Source organism: Bufo gargarizans, chromosome 10 (assembly GCF_014858855.1).
Source record: "Bufo gargarizans isolate SCDJY-AF-19 chromosome 10, ASM1485885v1, whole genome shotgun sequence".
Lineage (NCBI taxonomy): Eukaryota > Metazoa > Chordata > Amphibia > Anura > Bufonidae > Bufo > Bufo gargarizans.
Window position 1 is genome coordinate 38,084,117 of NC_058089.1, and position 24,648 is coordinate 38,108,764.

Here is a 24,648-nt window from a genome sequence, read left to right on the forward strand (position 1 = left end):
ATAAATGAGACGGGTTCTTTTTTAAATCTGGCATGAGCGGAGAAAAGTCATAGATTTGCCTGCAAATACCTTTTGCGACCGAATCTGGCGTATGTCTAATAATAAATGACCCCCATTCTTTCTGGGCAGCAGAGCGCTGTTCACACAGCACGATCTGCTGCCCAGAAACGAGTATTAAGGTGTCCTCACTAACAATCATTTCACCCGATGAACGAACACTTTGCTAGTTCTTCGGGTGATCTGCGGCCGAGCATTCACAGGAACATTCATGTAAACCCGACATAAATATATAAACAAAGACTGGGAGGTCCGCCAGAGAGACTGTGCTGGATTGGCAGGGGATTGGAGAGGTGAATATAAGTTTTATTTTATAACCGTTGGTGTTGTTTTTACTTAAAGGGGTTCTCTCACTTTAGCAAATTGCATTTACCATGTAGACAAAGTACTTACTAATGTACAAGGCACTTACTAATGTATCGTGATTGTCCCATATTGCCTCCTTTGCTGGCTAGATTTATTATTCAATTGCATTATACACTGCTTGTTTCCATGGTTATGACCATCCTGCAATCCAGTGGTCGTGCTTGCACAACATAGTGGCTGGCACCGTTGGGGCACGTGTAAGCAGGCATGTGAAGCAGCTCCCGTCCCAGCAACCTTGTGTCTGGATGTAACCCCTGGATATGAGCAGTGCATAATGTGATGGAAAAATGTATCAAGACAGCAAAGGGGACAATTTGGACAATCACAATACATTAGTAAATGCCTTGTATTTAACGGTCTACATGATAAATGCTAAATTTTCTGTGAAAACACTTTTAACCCATTAAAGATGTGGCAAAGAGGGTATACATTATCTGACCAATTAAAGGGGTTTGTCCAGGTTATAGATACTGACGCCCTATCCTTAGAATAGGTCATCAATATCTGATTAGGGGGGGGGGGTCGACATATGGCACCCCATGCTGATCCCAGTAGCCATTGACGCCAGATATGACACAGAAAACAGAGCCAGAAACATAACTCTGTTCTGCGTGCTGAGGTCATGCCAGGTCAGTATTCCATACCAAAAGAAAGCACATTGTGAAGCACATTTCTTGACTATTGTGGGCACTTGCAAGTTTCTCCCAGGACATTGACTCTTACATACCAACTCGGACATTGTTGGGCTGGTCTGCTTTAGGGAAGGATAGATAGACATCGTATCTTTCCTCCTTAGCATCGTCAAGGCCAAATGTTGGATCCTTCCATTGATTTAGGATCATCTTCACTAAGTCTTCATCCCCCTTGGTTGTGGCCATATGAGGCTTCGCACTGAGTTTCCTGTACAAAATAGAGAGATTACTTATGTTGGGTAACAATGGAGGGTTACACCAAGAAATAACATTAGAGAAAACAGGGCTCTAACAGCAGCACTAAAAATGTCTAGCAACCCTTGAGTGTCCATGGACCTACGAATAGCCAAGTCCGGAGGAAGAAACCACCCAGATACCGCATGTGAAAAAATGTCTGTGTGTGTGAGAGAGCTGTGCCAGACTGTGGGCATAAAGTGCGCTGTGGAGAGAAGTACTGTGGCTTGTGTATTAGTGGAGAGGATCCATAGCCTGTACAGACATCTGTGCTGGATTGTCCAGAGTGCACCAGGAGAAGAGTTGCTCAGACCTGACAAGCAGCATAGTCTTCTTCTTGTCATGCAGAGGGGACTTAAAGGGTTTCTACCACTTCGGTTTTACATATTTAGCTGTCAGACACTAGCGATCCGCTAGTGTCTGCTCTGCCCAACCATCCTAATATAATTGCTTTTGGGGCAGCCGTTTTGCTAAAAAAAGAACTTTTATTAATATGCTAATGAGCCTCTAGGTGCTATGGGGGCGTCATTAGCACCTAGAGGCTCCGTCTACCTTCAGAAACTGCCGCCGCCCAGCGCGTCCCTCCAGCCCGCCCATCTCCTCCTGAATGCGATCCTCCTTGTGAGCGTATGTATTCTGCGCATGCGCAGTGAATGTCTGACCGCTTCCTTGCTCAGACATCTCCACTGCGCCTGCGCGATGACGCCATAGTGCTCCGAGGAACAGGCGCAGTGGAGATGTCTGAGCAGGGAAGCTGTCAGACATTCACTGCGCATGCGCCGAATACAGGCGCTCACAAGGAGGATCGCATTCAGGAGGAGATGGGCGGGCTGGAGGGACGCGCTGGGCGGCGGCAGTTTCTGAAGGTAGACGGAGCCTCTAGGTGCTAATGACGCCCCCATAGCACCTAGAGGCTCATTAGCATATTAATAAAAGTTCTTTTTTTAGCAAAACGGCTGCCCCAAGAGCAATTATATTAGGATGGTTGGGCAGAGCAGACACTAGCGGATCGCTAGTGTCTGACAGCTAAATTAGTGAAACCAAAGTGGTAGAAACCCTAGACAGATTGATCATCACCCATGAAAGTTGAGTGCAATGCTAGAGGAGAGAGTAAGCCTTTTGCTGACTAAAACTGTGCCCTTTTTAAGAGATGGCTGTAACCACTAAGCTCATTGCCCAACGTGAGAATGTAACCATCAAGCTAGTTGCCTCTGCCAAACTTGTTGCCCTACGTGAAATCATTAAAGGTAGGGCTCAAGTAACATCTGTGTCCACCTGTTTCCTTCCTCTACCCTTGACTGGGGAGCCAAATATACTACTGACTGGTCAAAAAGATCCTGAGCAAGGTCGGAGTCCCTTATTTTAAAAGAAGTGTTTTGAATGTTTGGGGTATTGTTCACATGTTTTATTCAGTGCTTTCTAAACCAGCATGGCCTGCGGCCTTTTCTGCGTACATACACTGCTCTGTGTCACACTGACTCATAGGAGGAGGTTTATCAAAACTGGTGCAAAGGAAAACTGGCTTAGTTGGCCATAGCAATCAATCAGATTCTACCAGTCATTTTCCAGCGCTCCTTTGGAAAATAAAAGGATAAATCTGATGGGATGCTATGGACAAGTAAGCCAGTTTTCCTTTGCACCAGTTTTGATAAATTTCCCCCACACTCTGCTGAATACTAAGAACAGGGTGCCATACCATGTCCTCCATTTGTAGGTGGCCGTACTCACATAGTCACCCTCCAAGTGAGGGGAGAGATACTATCCATGTGCAGACCCCTCTTGCTACAAATGACAGTTGTGTTGCATGGCATCGATATTTGATGAACTCAAGGGGCACACCACTAGTCTAAGGTTACTTTCATATCTTCAGCATTGTGATCCAGCTTCCAATTCTGGCAGAGAATGCTGGGAATCTGCTGGACACATTCGTGCAACAGTTCCTGTCTCTGCATTTTTGCTGGATGGCATATGGATCTTTGCTGGACCCCATTATAGTTAATGGGGCTGGTGGGCATTCCAGTTGCATCCAGAAGTGTTGGATCCGGAGAATACTTGCATTCTGTTCTCTGCCAGAACAGCTTGCTGGAATAGCTGCCACAGATGTGAAACTAGCCTAAGTTCAAAGATCTGCCATTATGACAGATTCCTATTAATTAGTGAGCTAAGGGAAGGTTGCTGACTGGAAAGACACCAGATAAACTGGAACAACCTAAGTAAGGTTAAGAATTTTTTTCTGCAGCATGTGCATGTATTTCTGAAAGCCTCAAGAGGTGTTCTGGGATTACTATGATTATTAACAAATCTGCTCATGTACACTGGCATGCAAAAATTTGGGCACCCCTGGTCAAAATTACTGTTACTGCAAACAGTTAAGCAAGTTAGATGAAATGATCTCCAAAAGGCATAAAGTTAAAGATGACACATTCCCTTTGTATTTTAAGCAAAATTAATGTTTAATGTTCAACTTTTACATTTTCAAAATAAAAAAAAGAGGAAAGTGGCTTGAAGCAAAATCTTGGGCACCCTGCATGGTTAGTACCTAGTAGAAACCCATTTGGCAAGTATCACAACTGGTAAACAGTTTTTGTAGCCAGCCAAGAGTCTTTGAGGGATTTTCATCCAGTCTTCTTTGCGAAAGTCACCCAGTTCTGTGAGATTCCTGAGCCATCTTGCATGTACTGCTCTTTTGAGGTCTATTCAGCTATTTTCAATGATGTTCAGATCAGGGGTCTGTGAGGGCCATGGTAATACCTTCAGCTTGCACCTTTTGCAGTCTATTGTGGATTTTTAGGTGTGTTTAGGTAGGATCTTTATCCATTTGTAAAAGCCATCCTCTTTTCAACTTTTTTCATGTTGGTTTTACTGTTGGTACCGTTTGCTTCCAGAATTTGCTGGAATTTCATTGAATCCATTCTTCCCTCTACCAATGAAATGTTCCCCTTGCCATTGACTGCAACACAACCCCAAAGTATGATTGATTCACCCTAATGGTTGGAAAGGTGTTCTTTTCATTAAATTCTGTGCCCTTTTTTTCTCCAAACTTACTTTTGTTCATTGTGGTCATAGTTCTATTTTAACCTCATTGGTCCACAGGAATTGTTTCCAAAATGCATCAGGCTTGTTTAGATGCTCTTTTGCAAACTTCTGATGCTGAATTTTATGGTGAGGATGCAGGAGAGGTTTTCTTCTGATGTCTCTTCCATGAAGACCATATTTGTGCAGGTGTCGCTGAACTGTAGAACAATGTACCACGAGTTAAGAGTCTGCTAAATCTTACTGAAAGTCTTTTGCAGTAAGATGGGGGTTCTGAATTGCCTTTTTAGTAAGCAGCTGTCTCTGAAAATGTTCTCGGTCTTCCATATCTTCTCTTGACATGCACAGTTCCTGTTAATTGCCATTTCTTAATTCCATTTCAAACTGGGGAAATAGCAACCTGAAAACGCTTTGCTATCTTCTTATAGCCTTCTCCTGCTTTATGGTCTTCAGCCATTTTGTTAGGCAACTGCTTAGAACAGGCATCCTCAAACTGCGGCCCTCCAGCATGCCCGAACAGCCTACAGGTATCAGCCTACAGCAGGGCATTGTAGGAGTTGTACTTTTACAACAGCTGGAGGGCCGCAGTTTGAGGATGCCTGGCTTAGAAGAACCCATGGCTGCTGTTTTTTGGGACAAGGTTAGAGGAGTCTGGGTATTTATAAAGCTTTGAAATTTGCACCATATGACCCTTCCTAACGATGATTGTGAACAGTCTATTTAAGTTCTGAGACATCAAAGTTACTGGGGCACTTAAATCTACTTGGGGTCCTATACTTTTGCAAGGTACTCCTTTCCTTTTTTCACTTTAAAATTGTACCAAACTAAAGTAATACACCAATATTGCAAAATGTTAAAAAGTGTATTTTATCTTTAACATTATGACTTTTGGGGATAATTTCATTTTCAACTTGCTTAACTGTAACAGTAATTTTGACCAGGGGTGCCCAAACTTTTGCATGCCACTGTAGCTGCTTATCTCATGTACATCTTCCCCATACTTTTTCAGTGGACTTTCCTGACCAATTTTTACCATGTAAACAATCCCTCTGGTTTGTTTCCATCCTGTATGTAGCACTTCCTGTTGCTGAATACAACCAAACCCATGATGCACTTCTCCTTTCTCTGTGTAACGGATCACCTGGCACCCCGACTGAGTACCTCCGTTTACGGATGCGCCTAGCGTTTTCCTGAGGCTTCCAAGCACTCTGGCAGACACCACAATCACCGAACCAGCATATAAATCCTCTCCCAGCAATGAATGCTGTAGGCAGTTGAATAGGAACCACACAAATAGGTTTTCACTCCTAGCAGTCAAACTGGGACAGCATGCAATAAATCCTCCCCCCAAGGATGAGACGACACTTCACCTTGAGGTTTAAAACAGGAACTCCCTTTATTTTAACACAAGCATTGATTTATACATATCATCCAACAAGGTACCACCCACAGGCTCTGCAAAACAGCCAATCATATGTATCTACAGTATTTAAACCTTCCCAGCAATTGTACACAAAATCCCCTCCCCTCTGTCTGTAACGCAATAAACAAAACACAATGAGCATTGTCTGAGATGTAATTAACCAACACAATAGCATTGTCTCAGACGCAATCCACAAAATACAATTATCAAACGTAATGGACTAACTTGAACCCTGGCATACACATATACAGTGTAACCGAACACATAATAACATGCATAGTATTTAAGACAGCCTGAATGCAATCTGCTACACAGTCTTAAAGGGGCATTGCTCCTAAAAGTCAGACATGTCCACGGATGGCCATTAAAGGGCCAGTAGCAGCAATATAAAATAGCACATGCCCAAATATTGCATTCAAACGTACCAAATCACCAGGGGCCATAGTCAGCAGGTAGGAGGCGGGTAGCCAGTCCTCTCCAATGCCCAGTGGCGAGGCGGGTTCCGCCACATTTCTCCCCTTTCCCATTGAGACTATCCAGACTCCAGACCTCCAGGCGGTCTGGGGCTCTGATAGTCAGCCGGCCTTTCTCCAAGGGTGTAGTTGTCCCTATGGCCCCCTGCCACTTGTGCCCAGTTGTAGATCCATGACTTGGGGGGAAGGTAACCAGGGTGCCCTCTCCCCTGGTTGAACAAAGCTGTTGCTGGGGCGAAGGGATAACCGGCTCCTCTCTCTGCGACACCCTCCCTTGTTGTAGGGGAAAACAGACTGCCTCTCCTTCCAATACATTGTCCTGTTGTTGTGGACCAGGACAGACTGTCCATATCTCCAGTGGTGCAGGTACAGAGACTACGGTCCCATCTGCACTGTTGTGGGGCTTGCTGTCTCCCCTTGGTGTGCTAGGCAAACCGCTGGGGCTACTTGGGGAACAGCGGCCAGCGGTGTTCTGCACTGATGCCAGCAATTCTGCTGGGGCGAGGGGGGTACAAGCCAGCCCTGTAACAAGGGGGTCGGTGGAGCAGAGGCTAGCGGCTCTCTGCCCTGATGCCAGCTCTTCTGCTGGAGGGACTGGAGTACAGTCCTGCTGGGTAGTAAGGGGACAAGTAGGGCAGAGGCCAGCGGCGCTCTGCCCAGATGCCAGCTCTTCTGCTGGGAGGGGGCCAGAGGGGGCTAACGACTCCTCTACTGACCCCAGTACCTGATTTGGAGTTGGCTGTGGAGGGGAGGGGTTGCTTACCTCCTCCTCCTGGTACTGCTGCTGGAGTTGGAGATCTGGGCCGGCTGCCCAGTATCTCTGTAGGGCCGGTAGAGAGATCTCGGTCCCATCTCCACCTGCCATCTGTGGGTCTTCCCAGGACCAGTCGATAAGGTCCCTCATTTCTGGGGCTGGTTGGGGAGTAGGAGGTACCGAATGCAGGTCTCCTGATGACGGACTTAGTTGTTGGGGAGGGGGAACGAAACTCACCGCTCCCAATGGTGTACAGTCCATAAGCCCCATCAGGTTAGAGACAGGCGGTGTCACTTGATTATATAAGTCCGCATAATTCCGTTCGATCTCCCATTGCTCTGGTGGTACTTGCTGGGTATAGGGTGACTGACTGGAGCTGAACAGGTGCTGGTAATCCTGCTCCAGTTCCCATTCCTGGACAGCCAGTTCAATCAGGTCTGGCCTTAGGTCTTCGGCCATAGGGAGATCCAGCACGGCCTCTCTGTAGTCACAAATGTCCCAAAGCCGTGACTCTGCCGCACTCCCAAATTCCGGTTCTGCAAAGGCCCCCCATAATAAGCCAGGGCCATTATAATCCATGCCCTCGGGTTTGTCAAATTTGGCCATTCCGGGAACCCGCTGAACCGCGTACCAACGTAGCGCTTGGTATGCATCATCGAGACCCAGTTCCCTCCATGCCAGTGAATTAAGTTGCCTCACCAATTCCTCCTGGGCCTGTTCTCCCAGCAAAGGTATCCGTAGGGCCACTCTGGCTTGTAACCGCTGCTCCTTGCTGGGAAGACGCTCACCTCGCCAACGCTGGACACCTTCTAGGGTTTCTTCCCACATCTCTTGTCGGGCGCTCTCTCTGCAGTCCAACCTGGTTGCCTCTCCTATTGGCTTGACTAGTGGTGCCAAGAGGTTCTGTAACCTCCGGTTACATTCCTTTTCTACCTCGAGCGTCGTCCAGGGACTCGCTGGTTCTATGCCGCTCCATAATAATTCCTGTGTCTCCAGGGTGTTGTTCCTCTCACACCAGGACGCCATCCCACTGCTTGCCACCAATGTAACGGATCGCCTGGCACCCCGACTGAGTACCTCCGTTTACGGATGCGCCTAGCGTTTTCCTGAGGCTTCCAAGCACTCTGGCAGACACCACAATCACCGAACCAGCATATAAATCCTCTCCCAGCAATGAATGCTGTAGGCAGTTGAATAGGAACCACACAAATAGGTTTTCACTCCTAGCAGTCAAACTGGGACAGCATGCAATAAATCCTCCCCCCAAGGATGAGACGACACTTCACCTTGAGGTTTAAAACAGGAACTCCCTTTATTTTAACACAAGCATTGATTTATACATATCATCCAACAAGGTACCACCCACAGGCTCTGCAAAAACAGCCAATCATATGTATCTACAGTATTTAAACCTTCCCAGCAATTGTACACAAAATCCCCTCCCCTCTGTCTGTAACGCAATAAACAAAACACAATGAGCATTGTCTGAGATGTAATTAACCAACACAATAGCATTGTCTCAGACGCAATCCACAAAATACAATTATCAAACGTAATGGACTAACTTGAACCCTGGCATACACATATACAATGTAACCGAACACATAATAACATGCATAGTATTTAAGACAGCCTGAATGCAATCTGCTACACAGTCTTAAAGGGGCATTGCTCCTAAAAGTCAGACATGTCCACGGATGGCCATTAAAGGGCCAGTAGCAGCAATATAAAATAGCACATGCCCAAATATTGCATTCAAACGTACCAAATCACCAGGGGCCATAGTCAGCAGGTAGGAGGCGGGTAGCCAGTCCTCTCCAATGCCCAGTGGCGAGGCGGGTTCCGCCACACTCTGCTACATCTCCAACACCGCCCCTAACAATGGCCAGCTAGTTTATAGCTCCTCGCACCCAGCTAGTTACATAGACACTCCCCTATCACTGCCCTGCCCTTGGACATCGCACCACAGGGAATAGAAAAAAGCAAAATGGACACGATCAAGTGACCACAGCCCAGTAGTGATGGGAAGTTCGGATCTTTGAGCTGAATCGGTTCATTTGAATCAGCTCATTCAAATGAACCGATTCATGAATCGGATCTTCGGTTCACTTCCTGAGCCGGCAGAAGCAAGTGAACTGAAGATCAATGCGCATGCTCAGCTCATCGAATCTTCGGTTCACTTGCTGAGTCGGCTCTCAAGTGAACCGAAGGTCAGGAGGGACTGGCTCCTGGCAAACACAGCTCTTCTGCAGTGAGCAGACTGTGATAATTGAGAGTTTTAGTTAAAAGAATTGTCACCGAGTCCCTACCAGACTTCCTGCTCTGCTACAGCATGTAGCAGAGCTGTGTGTGTACAGGGTGCATGTAGCAGTGTAGCATGTGCTACACTGCTGCATGCACCCAGTACACATACAGCTCTGCTACATGCTAGATTAATGCCCCCCTTCCCCCCGGACGGACTTACAGGGAGCCTGGCAGGGACTCGGTGACTCACGGTTCTTTTAACTCAAAAGAATCGAATGAGTCTCTGACTCATTCGATTCTTTTAACTAATAGACTCAGCCGACTCTCCGAGTCCCTGCGACTCCCCCTGTGCTGGGAGTCAGTGCTGCGGCCTCTGATTGGTTGGAGGGCGGGGCTAGCGTCCACTGGCTGCCTCTGATTGGTTGGAGGGCGGGGCTATTACACTGGCTGCTGCTGCCTGTATGCTGATCTGACTGAGCCGTTTCATTCGGATCGGCTCAGTCAGAGGAACCGACTCTTCCGGATCAGTGAACTGAATCGGTTCAAAAGAACGATTCGTTCATGATCCGGACATCACTACAGCCCAGAACAGAAAATAGGTGCACTAAAGAACTTACCGTACCTCCGTACTTTCCCTTTACTGTCTGCCACACCTCAGACTGTTTAATCACTTACTCTGCCTGCCCTGACTTTGGTCTTCTCTGACTACAATCCTCCTTGGCCCCTCAGTGCCCTCCACTGGTTTCTTGTGTCTCTGACCCTTGAGGATCAGGTGTGACTAAGTGACTAAGAGGCAGCGGCCTGGTGGTTCTCCTGCAGCAAAGTCTATATTTCTGTATAGGGGGTTAAACAATGAATATCAGGGGACTGCCAGGATAATGACCTTCTGTTTAGTCCAATGTCTAATCTGTTGGTTAACCCAGTGGTTCCACACAGCTACCTTAATACATGAATATATTAAAGGTTGTTAAGGCAGACTGCAAAACCGATATAAAGATAAATGGCGGATATGTCTGCAACAAATATGCCATGTCTGAATATATCCTAGACCAGGGATACTCAACCTGCGGTCATCCAGCTGTTGTAAAATTACAAATCCCACCATGCCCTGCTGTAGGCTGTCTGGGAATGCTGGGTGTTGTAGTTTTGCAACAGCCCTAGGGCCGCAGGTTGAGCATGCCTGTCCTAGACACTTTACATATTTCTCCTTGTCTTTTTACTAGATTTGCTTTGGGTTAAACTTGATTTTGTGAGATCTGATTTGGTCCAAATCTAAAGTGTATTCACTGCCTAAAAAGGATACTAAACTAAAAATAATAACACTTTTACTGATAAATATTCTAAAAAACACACAAGAACAGGGCGTTGCCCTGTGTATCTCAGGCGCAGCCTCAGAGAACTTGCTCCTGGGTAAGGAAATGAAGCAGGGTAAGATGACACCAAATCCCCTAATCACACACCCACCCAGGGGGTCACCAGACCACAAATGACCATGGGTTTATAGCAGATATCACACCCTTATATTGGTAAGTCACTGTGGGCTGGGAGACGAAGATTATAGAGCGATCCCTGGAACCCAGGCAACGGCCACACAATATGTATAAACCTTCCTAGTGGGATTGTTATAAATGTATCTTGTTCAAATAACTGGAAATGAGCAAAATGATACAGAGTTAACAATGCTCATTGAATCAAAGCCAGTAAATGGTGAGTGATGCTGATCGTTCACTTAGCCATCACTTAGTTGCTATTAATCAAGTTGATGTTAGGGTTCCCTATTTCTTGCCCTATACTCTGTAATAGTAAAGGACTGCTAAATAACTCCATATCTATACGAGCCCTTCCTGCTCCAATAATGCCGATCAAGGTCATTAAAGCCTTTAGATGCCATGATCAAGTGAGATCATGGCATCTAAAGGGTGAAAAACCCAGAAGCTCGCGCTTCCAGGCTTCTTACCGGCATCCTCTGCAGTCAATGAGGAGGCCGGAAATTGAATTGAATTGAATACAATGAATTCGAGACCCAGGGTATTGAAGCTACAATTCTTATTTTGGACAGCAGGTGGCAGGCCAACATAAGAAATGGGCAATTCTGTAAAAAATATGGGTCTAAAAGACCCATGAATGTTCAAAATGAAAAAAAATATGTATTTTGTAGGCTCAAAATCATAAAAAAGTTTAAAAAAATGTTCAAAAAAATATAAGAAAATATAGAAGTTTAACACCTTGAGGACACAGGGCATACAGGTACGCCCTTGTGCCCTGGTACTTAAGGACACAGGGTGTACATGAACGCGCTGCGGGCGGTGATCGTAACCCCGTGCCTGCTCAAGTCATTGAGCAGGCACTTGGGGCAAATGCGCCGGGGGGTCCGGTGACCCCCCTCCATGTATGCAATCGCAGAAAACCGCAGGTCAATTCAGACCTGCAGTTTTCTGCTTTTCCGGGATATTTGGGTCTCTGAAGACCTGATAACCCGGAACAGGATGGTGATGGTGGTGTGATTTCACCCCACCAATCACCATCCAGCGATCCTGAGTGGTGATGGTGACATCACCACTCAGGATCGCTTTCTGATTGGTCTGTGGGCGGTCCGGCGGCAGATTCAAAAGAGGCAGGCATTCCTCTCCTCCTCCTTTTGTGTTCCGGAGCCGGAGGAGAGAGGATCTGCCTGCACGTGTGTCCGCCATCGCTGCCAGCACCCCCAGGACCCGATCTCTGCCCCCAGGACCCGATCTGTGCCCCAGCACCCCCCCATCAGGTACATAGGGACAGCATAGGGAAAGTTTGGTTTAGGCAGGAGAAAAAAAAGGGAAAGTTAGTTTCTGAACTTTGATTGCATCACCCTAAGTTAGGGTGTCTGGGGTCCACAGCACAGCTGTGTGACCCTAGGCCCCCAGGGGTGCTGCCACTTGCCCCCCCACCACCACCTTTTTTGGGGTGCATTTTTTTTTTATTATTATAATTTTTTTTTGTTGTACGCTGACTGTGGCCGACACTTAGTGTCCGGCCACTGTTAGCGCATCGCACACCCCACCGCTGATCAACTTCGGACGGTTGATCAGCGGTTTTGAAATTTTTTCCACAAAATTTTTGCCCTTTTTTTAGTTAGTTTATTTTTATTTTTTTCTGTTTGTTTTAGGGTTAAGTCCGCGAACACCCATGCCCCCACACACACGCACACCAAATAAAGAGTTACACACACGCACATATACACGCAGACACACACTCCCCTATGGCCCTCCGGACGTTCTCAGCCGAGGAGGCATACGCCCAGCTTGTCTCTGACTCCGAGAGTCCCAGTGAGGATGAGGATGACCACACATTCCTGTTGTCATCCGCGTCCTCCTCATCATCTAGCAATGATGATGAGCCCCCAAGGCGGCGGAGACGCCGCCAGGCGGAGCAAGGGGACCGCCATGTTAGGGACCCTGTGGCCCACACTAGTACGAGCAGCTCTGGGGCTCGTACTGGTTTCCCGGCCCACCAGTTAAATCCACCGGAGCACCCTGCCGGTGAACTAGTCTGGTGTAGCCCAGAGCGATACAAGCCCGTGATTCCTGATTTTGTAGGCCAATCAGGAATCCAGATTTCCATAGTGGGCTACACTGAATATGACTTTTTTTGTCATTTTTTCAGTGACCCACTGGTAAATCTGATGGTGGAGCAGATGAATCTGTACGCCCAACAGTTCGTCGCTCAACACCCGGGCTCCTTTTTGGCCAGGCCCGGTGGCTGCACGCCGGTCAGTGCAGCCGGAATGAGGACATTTTGGGGCCTCGTGCTGCATATGGGCCTGGTCAAGAAACCCAGTTTCAGGCTGTACTGGAGTGGGGACGTCCTATACCAGACCCCACTTTACAGTACGGCCATGACACGCTCCCGGTTTGAGGCCATCCGGAAATGTCTGCATTATTCCGATAATGCAGCATGTCCCCCCCGAGGCGATCCTGCCCATGACCGTCTGTATAAGATACGGGCGGTCATCGATCACTTTGGGGCCAAATTCATGGAGGCCTATCTACCTAGAAGGGAGGTCGTGGTTGATGAGTCTCTCATTGCATTCAAGGGGAGACTCATTTTCCGCCAGTATGTGCCCTCCAAGCGGGCGAGGTATGGAGTGAAGCTATACAAAATTTGTGAGAGTACCTCAGGGTACACTTACAAATTTTGTGTATACGAGGGGCGAGATTCCCGGATTCAACCCCCAGAATGTCCCCCCACTCTGGGTGTTACCGGGAAACTTGTGTGGGACCTTATGTACCTACTGCTGGATAAGGGTTACCACCTTTACGTGGATAACTATACCAGTATCCCCTTGTTCCAGTCCCTTGCCGCCAGATCCACGTCCGCTTGTGGGACCGTGCGGAAAAATCAACGCGGCCTCCCTGCCCACCCCCTCCAGGTACCTATCCCCAGGGGTGAGACCCGTGCCCTTACCACTGGAAACCTGTTGCTGGTCAGGTATAAGGACAAGAGGGATGTCCTTGTACTGTCCACAATTAATCACCCCTGTCCCTGTGCGAGGTACCACGGCAACGGTCCTAAAGCCCGATTGTATCGTCGACTACAATCGGTATATGGGAGGAGTTGATCTCTCGGATCAAGTTCTCAAGCCATATAACGCCATGCGCAAAACCCGGGCATGGTACAAAAAAGTTGCGGTCTACTTGGTACAGGTTGCCATGTACAACTCTTTTGTACTATCCCGAAGCGCTGGCAGCACAGGGACATTCCTCCAGTTCTATGAGGCAGTCCTCAAGGCCCTGATCTTTTCGGACCGGGAAAGAGCAGGCCGGAGTACCTCAGGAACTGTATGTGCCCGGACCGTCCCTGGCCAACACTTTCCAGGTGTGGTCCCCCATACTGGAAAGAAGGGACGAACCCCAAAAAAGTGCAGAGTGTGTCGCAGGAGGGGGATACGGAAGGACACGACTACTCAGTGCGACACGTGCTCCGATCATCCGGGCCTCTGCATTGATGGTTGCTTCAGGGAGTATCACACTTCCATGGAGTACTAAATTTATATCCTAATTTAGCACTGACATCGGATAAAAAAAAACTGGTTCTCAGACTTGAGACACCCAAAAAAACTAAAATAATTTATTAAAAGTAGACTTATTAGGTATCGCCACGTCCGTAAGAATCTCCTCTATAAAAATACCCCATGACCCAACCCCCCAGATTAACACGGTCAAAAAAAATAAAAAATAGGTGCAATTTTTTTGTCACCTTACATAACAAAAAGTTTAATAGCAAGCGATAAAAAGTCATATAGCCCTCAAAATAGTGCCAATAAAACCGTCCGCTCATCCCGTAAAAAATGAGCCCCCACATGAGATAATTGGATAAAAATAAATAAAAAAAATTACCCTTAGACTTTAGAGATACCCCAAAAAAAATTGTATCAAAAAAGATAATATAGTCAAAAACCTAATTAATTGTAAAAAAAAGACTTATTAGGTATTGCCGCGTCTGTAAGAATCTCCTTTATAAAAATATCCCATGACCTAACCCCCCAGATTAACACGGTTAAAAAGAAAAAAAAAACGGTGCCAAAACCGCTATTTCTGGCACTTTTCCATTTCAATCCATTTCTTCCGGTAACAAAACAAGGGTTAACAACCAAACAAAACTTAATATTTATTACCCTGATACTGCAGTTTACAGAAACGCCACATTTGTGGTTGTAAACTGCTGTATCAGTAAAAGGGAGGCCGCAAAAGGAAAGGACCGACATGGTTTCTGGAATGCCGATTTTGATGGCCTTTTTTATTGACACCATGTCCCTTTTGAAGCCCCCCTGATGCACCCTAGAGTAAAAACTCACTAAAAGTGACCCCATCTAAGAAACTACACCCCTCAAGGTATTCAAAACTGATTATACAAACTTTATTAACCCTTTGGTGTTCCTCAACAGTTAATGGCAAATGGAGATGAAATTTCAGAATTTAAATTTTTGGTAACCTTGCCTCACAAAAATGTAATATAGAGCAACCAAAAATCATATTTACCCTAAAAATAGTCCCCAAAAAAATGCCACCTTATCCCGTAGTTTCCAAAATGGGGTCACTTTTAGGGAGTTTCTACTCCAGGGGTGACTCAGGGGGGTTGAAACAGGACACGGTGTAAATAAACCGGTCCATAAAAATCAGCCCTCCAGAAACCAAACGGCGCACCTTTCACTCTACACCCCGCTGTGTGGCCGTACAGTAGTTTACGGCCACATATTGGGTGTTTCTGTAAATGGCAGAGTCAGGGCAATAAAGATACAGTCTTGTTTGGCTGTTAACCCTTGCTTTGTTAGTGGAAAAAATGTGTTAAAATGAAAAATTAGACAAAAAAAATGAAATTTTCAAATTTCATCCCCATTTGCCAATAACTCTTGTGCAACACCTAAAGGGTTAACGACGTATGTAAAATCAGTTTTAAATACCTTGAGGGGTGTAGTTTCTTAGATGGGGTCACTTTTAGGGAGTTTTTACTCTAGGGGTGCATCAGGGGACTTCAAATGGGACATGGTGTAAATAAACCAGTCCATAAAAATCAGCCCTAAAATAACCAAACGGTGCACCTTTCACTCTACGCCCCGCTGTGTGGCCGTACAGTAGTTTACGGCCACATATTGGGTGTTTCTGTAAACGGCAGAGTCAGAGCAATAAAGATACAGTCTTGTTTGGCTGTTAACCCTTGCTTTGTTAGTGGAAAAAATGGGTTAAAATGAAATATTAGACAAAAAAATTAAATTCTCAAATTTCATCCGCATTTGCCAATAACTCTTGTGCAACACCTAAAGGGTTAACAACGTATGTAAAATCAGTTTTGAATACCTTGAGGGGTGTAGTTTCTTAGATGGGGTCATTTTTGGGTGGTTTCTATTATGTAAGCCTCTCAAAGTGACTTCAGACCTGAACTGGTCCCTAAAAATTTAGTTTTTGTAAATTTCTGAAAAATTTCAAGATTTGCTTCTAAACTTCTAAGCCTTATAACATCCCCAAAAAATAAAATATCATTGCCAAAATAATTCAAACATGAAATAGACATATGCGGAATGTAAAGTCATCACAATTTTTGGGGGTATTACTATGTATTACAGAAGTAGAGAAACTAAAACTTTTAAATTTGCTAATTTTTCCAAATTTTTGTTAAATTAGGTATTTTTGGGTGCAAAAAAAAATCATTTTTTTTACTTCATTTTACCAGTGTCATGAAGTACAATATGTGACGAAAAAACAATCTCAGAATGGCCTGGATAAGTCAAAGCGTTTTAAAGTTATCAGCACTTAAAGTGACACTGGTCAGATTTGCAAAAAATGGCCTGGTCCTAAGGTGTAATAAGGCTGTGTCCTTAAGGGGTTAAATCACCCCTTTTCTGTAAAATAAAAATAAATAAATACATAAATAACAAAAAATATGAACATTATGGGCATCACTGGGTCCAAAAATGCCCCTAATATTAAAATATAAAAATACTTTTCCAGTACGCGAATGGTGTAACGGAAAAAAGGGTCAAAATGGCCAATTTGCCATTTTTTTTTATTGCTTCTCTTCCCCCCAATTCTTTTATAAAATGTAATCAAAAAGTCCAGAATGGTATTAATAAAAACTACAGATTGTCCTGCAAAATACAAGCCCCCACACAACTCAGTAGATATAACTGTAAAAAAAGTTTTGGGGGTCAGAATACGGTAATGTAAAAAATAATAAAAAATCTTTTTCAAAGTATTAATTTCTTTTTACAGTATTTAGACATAAAAAAAATATACATATGTGGTATTGTTGTAATCGTACTGACCCAAAGAATGAAGGGTACAGGTCAGTTTTGCCACCAAGGGAACGCCGTGGGGAAAAAAACTGTAATATGGTGGAGGAATTGCGTTTTTTTTCCAATTCCACCCCATTTGGATTTTTTTTCCTGCTTCCCACTACATTGTATGCCATATTAAATGGTGGCATTAGAAAGTACAACTTGTCCGGGAACTAAAAAAAAAAAGCCCTCATATGGATATGTGAATGGAAAAATAAAAAAGTTATGGCTCAAGGAAGAAAAATTAAAACGAAAAAACCTCTGGTATTCTAAGGGTTAAAGAAAAGTCAAAAAATCCCTTTTTGGTGGTAGAAGCCTTCTTCTCTGTAAAATGGTGGAAGCCATTTTGAATGATTCATGCATGAACCGATTCACTCATCTTCACTTTCTACCCCTATCAGTGTTAGATCATTCCCCCTTCTATGTTGGAACCTGCATCTAAGCAAGCAGAAGACTGAATGGATTAGGAGAAGTGGGGGCTATGTTTCCTGCAAGACTGCTTACTTAGACTGCTTGTTTCGGGGTAGATTTGTTCCAGATTTTGCTGTGGTTCCACGTCTGCACGCCTACAATTGAGCGCGCTGATAACCATATTACAAGATTATCCTTATTTCTCCCTCAAAGCGGCACCAGTTTAATAAAGGCCGTAATTGGCCGAAACGTAACATCAACATTGGCCGCAGATTCAATAAAAGCAAAGCATATTTCTATGGACACACAGTTGTGATTTTTTCTGGAGTTTTCTCTTCATGCATTTGATGGGGTGGGAACCCGACTCCATGAAATTCTAAAGAAAGAAACTACGAGCAGTGTGCGACTAAGCTACTCTTCAACTCCAATGTATAGGAAAGCACAGTCTGAATCATTTTTGAGTAATTCCATCATGTATTAGCAGAAAGAAACTTCCCATCAATCCGATCTTTTACTTTGAAATGACCAGTCATCACTGCAAATCATCTGCATGTCTAGATTTACGCCTCAGAAGAAGTCTATATTGATTATCTATGTCTTCATTATTATTATACAGATCTTTTTCTCTCACCTCAGATGTTCCCTGATGTTATTACTGCTTACTTCTTTCATGAATTCCTGAATGAAAGCTTCATCGACATCGTTAGAAAGGTCTTCAACCCATGATGGTGTCTCGGAGGTCTTTGGGATGCCAAAGTGTCCAATGAGTAATCCAATGGCCAAAATCAGAGCTCCCCCCAAAACACCACCAACTATTTTCCACACGTTCATCGTTCCTCTCTCCCAGACAATCAAGAAGTAAAATATCCTTGCTCTGAACTTTTTATAAAACTTATCTCATCATGACCTTGGTGTACATTTGTGTTGAGATAATAAAAGAAGATGTTCTATAACACAATATCCCACAGGGCAAGTAACATATTACCAGTTTACAGCTCGACTACACTTGTTTTAGTCACAGTGACCAATATCTGTCCTTTGTCCCTACTGGATGCAATTATCACCGCATTTATGGTAGGGCAATGTTAATTTTTATCTGAAATCCTGCAGAGGTCATGAAGTGCAGGATGTGCTAGAGAATAAAATTTACAATCACAGACTGACTTTTAAAAACGTTTGTTAATTTAGTGGTACATGTTCTGCACATCAAAGTTTACTTTCTGCACATATAAAAGACTATCCACCTTTGATCCAAAGGATTATTATTTTATCAGACTATGAAGTTATTTATTAAGAAAAAACCCATGACACAGCTCTAGAGATCAAGTCAAGATAAGAGCATTGGAAGAGATCCAGTTTTAGAAGCCGGTCTTAATGAAGGCCCTGCGCTGGTGGTGGTTCCGCAGAAGTTAGGAAGTGGTGCCGGCCTCAACGGAACTTCGGCGCATCCAGCGCCAGTTCTAAATGTAAGACCGCTTCCGAGTTGTCTTTCATTTAGACCATTTTCTACACCTAAAACAGGCGTAGAAAATGACGAATGAGCCAGGCCTACCGGCCCGTCCTCTTCCCTGCCCACAATTTTAGACCTGGCGTGAGCGGGGGAAAGTCCCATCTGCACCTGAAATACATTTCATTTAGGCGTATTTCAGATTAATAAACGACCCCTATGTGTATGGTGCCTGCATGGTTATTACAAGTTACTACAGGGTCCCATAGCAAAACCTGTAATGGGGCCACACTCCACCATGATCACCTTCAGCAACAAGTTCAGATCATGAAACATACATTATGATTAGTTTGGTCTCCCTAAGGGCACTTTGTGATACAGTAATACGGATTGTGTCAGGAACTGTTCAGAAAAAAAATTATGGTTTTGCCCACAAGTTTTGTCTGCAATTGCATTAAGTGTTTAATGCGTTTTTCATGCAGATGAAGAAAGACTGAAGACTACCAATCTACATCTCCTAAGAACCATCAGTGAAAAACACATTGCATCCAGATGCTTTCCGTTTTTCACACAAGCCCCATTCACTTCTATGGAGCCAAGGCTGCTTGAAAAACGCACAATATAGAACATGCTGTGATTTTTCCTGAACACAAAGATGATGACCCATAGAAATTAATGAATCAGGATTCGGTCAGGTTGCTATGTGTTCTATACAAGTATCACATCTGGACAGAAAGCTTAATCGTGAAATTAGCCTAATGGACAGGGCTAATGTACAACAGTACAGGGTAATAAACACTGTATGTCTCAGTGCGGGGATAATGCAGTGATTGTACAATTTTTTTTTTGACTAGAACCTTCAGAAATCACAGGTGCATATCCATGAAGCAAACATAATTATAAAAAAGAAAATGGCTGCACACCATTATACATACAAACAATAGAGCTAAGAAATGGAGGTCATTCTAAATAAGAGTGGTACAATACCGACTATAAATGAGTCAATGGAAGCTCTTAGCGCACATATTTGATCAAACGTGTGTCGGGTCCATCTACCAGGCGTCAAGGTGGCTTCCGCAGATGGGTCCCTAACGCTAGTATACTGCCTCTCTTTGGACTTACCTAAGCCTACAATATTTAGGGCAGTGTAGGAACCAGCTACAAACGTACTCTGCTCAGAAGTCCCAGGTAGATGGGCTTGTTCAGTCTAAAAGAGGCGCTACCCTCAATTATTCTACAATTTTTTTTGACTAGAACCTTTAGAAATCACAGGTGCATATCCATGAAGCAAACATGATTCTAAAAAAAGAAAATGGCTGCACACCATTATACATGCAAACAATAGAACTAAGAAATGGGGGTCATTCTAAATAAAAGTGGTACAATTGTATTTTACCACTTTTATTTAGAATGACCCCATTTTTTAGCTCTATTGTTTGTATGTATAATGGTGTGCAGCCATTTTCTTTTTTATAATAATACAGTGATGTCACAGTAAAAGAATAAGGAACTCAGTGATGTCACAATATGTGGATAATACAGTGATGTCACAGTAGAAGAATAATGAACACAGTGACCCACATTACAGGGTTAATAAACAGTATTGCTGCAGTATAGGAATAATGCACACAATTAAGTTATAGACCAGGGATAATGTTTACAGTGATTTCAGAGTATAGAAATAACAAACAAACTAATGTCACTATAACCTATAACTTTAACCAAACGTTTCCTGTAGTTGCAGATCAGACGTGCACAACGGTCAGGAGTAATTCTTGACCATTCCTCTTTACAGAACTGTTTCAGTTCAGCAATATTCTTGGGATGTCTGGTGTGAATCGCTTTCTTGAGGTCATGCCACAGCATCTCAATCGGGTTGAGGTCAGGAATCTGACTGGGCCATTCCAGAAGCCGTATTTTCTTCTGTTTAAGCCATTCTGTTGTTGATTTACTTCTATGCTTTGGGTCATTGTCCTGTTGCAACACCCACCTTCTGTTGAGCTTCAGCTGGTGGACAGATGGCCTTAAGTTCTACTGCAAAATGTCTTGATAAACTTGGGAATTCATTTTTCCTTCGATGATAGCAATTCGTCCAGGCCCTGACGGAGCAAAGCAGCCCCAAACCATGATGCCCCCACCACCATATTCACAGTTGGGGTGAGGTTTTGATATTGGTGTGCTGTGCCTCTTTTTCTCCACACATAGTGTTGTGTGTTTCTTCCAAACAACTCAACTTTGGTTTCATCTGTCCACAAAATATTTTGCCAGTATTGCTGTGGAACATCCAGGTGCTCTTGGGCAAACTGTAAACATGCAACAATGTTTATTTTGGGCAGCAGTGGCTTCCTCTGTGGTATCCTCCCATGAAATCCATTCTTGTTTAGTGTTTTACGTATCGTAGATTCGCTAACAGGGATGTTAGCATATGCCAGAGACTTTTGTAAGTCTTTAGCTGACACTCTAGGATTCTTCTTCACCTCATTTAGCAGTCTGTGCTGTGCTCTTGCAGTCATCTTTACAGGATAGCCACTCCTAGGGAGAGTAGCAGCAGTGCTGAACTTTCTCCATTTATAGACAATTTGTCTTGCCGTGGACTGATGAACAGCAAGGCTTTTGGAGATACTTTTATAACCCTTTCCAGCCTTATGCAAGTCAACAATTCTTAATCGTAGGTCTTCTAAGAGCTCTTTTGTGCAAGGCATCATTCACATCAGGCAATGCTTCTTGTGAAAAGCAAACCCAGAACTGGTGTGTGTTTTTTATAGGGCAGGGCAGCTGTAACCAACATCTCCAATCTCATCTCATTGATTGGACTCCTGGCTGATGCCTCACTCCGATTAGCTCTTGGAGAGGTCATTAGTCTAGGGGTTAACATACTTTTTCCACCTGCACTGTGAATGTTTACATGGGGTGTTCAATAAAAACATGGTAACATTAAATTATTTGTGTGTTATTATTTTAAGCAGACTGTGATTGTCTATTGTTGTGACTTAGATTAGGATCAGATCACATTTTATGACCAATTTGTGCAGAAATCCATATAATTCTAAAGGGTTCACATAGCTTTTCTTGCAACTGTATATTAGGTGGTTTATAATAAACTCCTATTAGTAATTTATTCTTATTTTTGCCTCCATGTATTTCTACCCACAGTGACTCCACATGTTCATGTCCCTCACTTATAGCTTCTTGGACTGTGGGCTTTAGACAGGACTTTACATAAAGGCAGACCCCTCCACCTCTCCGGTTTTAACGATCCTTTCTAAACAGACTGTAACCTTGTACATTAACTGCCCAGTCATAGCTATCATCCAGCCATGTCTCAGTTATTTGCACTATGTCATAGTCCTCCTCACACATCACTAATTCCAGTTCCCCCGCTATGCGCTTCCTGTTCCGGCCCGATGGTCATGTGACCGCCGGGGCCGGGAGAGTGCAGGAGCTGTTTGGTCTTTTACAGACCTTGATCAGCCCTGCACTGAGGCTTTACAGCACTGTATTATGCTGTACAGCCTCTCTGGGGGTCTATTTCCCCTGTAACTGGGGCTACTATTTCAGCCCGTTATAGGAGAAATCAATAGTGAGAAAAAAAAAATAATGAAGTCAAATGTCCCCCAGAGGTCTTGTATGACCTTATGGGGGACACAAAGAGTAAAAGAAAAAAGAAAAAAAAGAAAGTGTTTTATAAGTTTCACATGTAAAAAAAAAATTCCCCAATTTGGTAATAAAAAAAAATAAAAAATAGGAAAAAATTTATAAAATAGACATATTCAGTATTGCCACGTCCGTGACAGCCGGCTCTATAAATATATCACATGATCCACCCTGTCTGATAAACACCATAAAAAAATAAAAAACTGTGTAAAAAAAAAGCCATTTTTGTCACCTTATATCACAAAAAGTGCAACACAAAGTGATCAAAAAGGCGTATGTCCCACAAAATGGTACCAATAAAGCAGCCACCTCATTCCACAAAAAGCTAGCCCCTACATAAGAAAATCGCAAAAAAAATAAAAAAAATTTATAGCTCTCAGAACATGGAGACATTAAAACATCATTTTTTGTTTCAAAAATGCTACTATTGTGTTAAAGTGAAATAAATAAAAAATAATATTTATTAGTTATTGACGCATCCGTAACAACCATCTCTATAAAAATATTACATGAACACCGTAAAAGAATAAAATAAAAAATTGTGTCAAAAAGCCTTTTTTTGTCACCTTACATCACAAAAAGTGTAATAGCAAGCAATCAAAAAGTCATATGCACCCCAAAATAGTGCCAATCAAACAGTCATCTCATCCCGCAAAAAATTAGACCCTACCTAAGACAATCGCCCAAAAAAGATAAAAGAAACTATGACTCAGAATATGGCAACATTAAAAAATTATTTTTTTGGTTTGAAAAATATTATTATGTAAAACTTAACTAAATAAAAGAAAGTATACATATTAGGTATTGCCTCGTCCGTAATGACCGGCTCTACAAAAATATCACATGACCTAACCCCTCAGGTGAACACTGTCAAAAAAATAAAATAACTGTGCTAAAAAAAAAACTTTTTTGTCACCCATCACTAAAAGTGCAACACCAAGCGATCAAAAAGGCGTATGCCCCCAAAATAGTACCAATCCATCCGTCACCTCATCCTGCAAAAAATGAGCCCCTACCTAAGACAATCACAAAAAAAACTATGGCTCTCAGAATATGGAGACACTAAAATATCATATTTTCTGTTTCAAAAATGCTGTTACTGTGTAAAGCTTGAGTAAATAAAAAAAAGTATACATATTTGGTATCACCGGGACCGTAATAGCCTGCTCTATAAAAAATATCACATTATCTAATCTCTCAGGTGACCACCGTTTAAAAAAAAAAAAAAACGGTGTCAGAAAAGTAATTTTTTTGTCATCCTACATCACAGAAAGTGTAATAGCATCAAAAAGTCATATGCACCTCAAAATAGTACCAATCAAACCATCATCTCAGCCCGACAAAATTATACCCTACCTAACACAATAACCCAGAAAAAAAAAAACTATGGCTCTCAGACTACAGAGACACTAAAAAGATTTTTGGGGGTTTCAAAAATGATATTATTGTGTAAAACTTACCCCTCAGGTGAACACCGTAAAAAATAAAAAGTGTATCAAAAAAGCTATTTTTTGTCACCTTACATCACAAAAAGTGTAATACCAAGCGATCAAAAAATCATCATATGCATCCTAAAATAGTACCAATCAAACCATCATCTCATACTGAAAATCATTAGCCCCTACATAAGACAATCGCCCAGAAAAACAAAAAAACTAAACTATGGCTTTCAGAATGTGGAGACACTAAAAAAATATTTTTACCATATTTGGTATTGTCGCGTCCATAACAACCTGCTCTATAAAAATAGCACATAATCTAACCTGTCAGATGAACATTGTAAATAACAAAAAATAAAAACGGTGCCAAAAGAGCTATTTTCTGTTACCTTGCCTCACAAAAAGTGTACTATAGAGCAACTAAAAATCATATGTACCCTAAAATAGTACTAACAAAACTGCCACCTTATACAGTAGTTTCCCAAATTGGGTCACTTTTTTGGAGCTTCTATTCTAGGGGATCTTCAAATGTGACATGGTGTAAAATAAAAACAGTCCAGCAAAATCTGCCTTCCACATGGCGTTCCTTTCCTTCTGCGCCCTGCCGTGTGCCC

The 24,648-nt window shown here is 43.3% G+C and overlaps 1 protein-coding gene across 1 annotated transcript in view; it reads right to left on the reverse strand.

The window, feature by feature from the left end:
- Positions 1-18,325, reverse strand: part of NAALADL1 (N-acetylated alpha-linked acidic dipeptidase like 1) — a 73,582-nt gene extending 55,257 nt beyond the window's left edge. Inside the window, exons 1-2 of the mRNA XM_044269253.1 lie at positions 18,126-18,325; positions 1,151-1,323 (exon numbers count right to left, since the gene is read on the reverse strand). Coding sequence (XP_044125188.1) covers positions 1,151-1,323; positions 18,126-18,325 — 373 coding nt within the window. The remainder of the gene's footprint in view (positions 1-1,150; positions 1,324-18,125) is intronic.
- Positions 18,326-24,648: the final 6,323 nt, after the last annotated feature.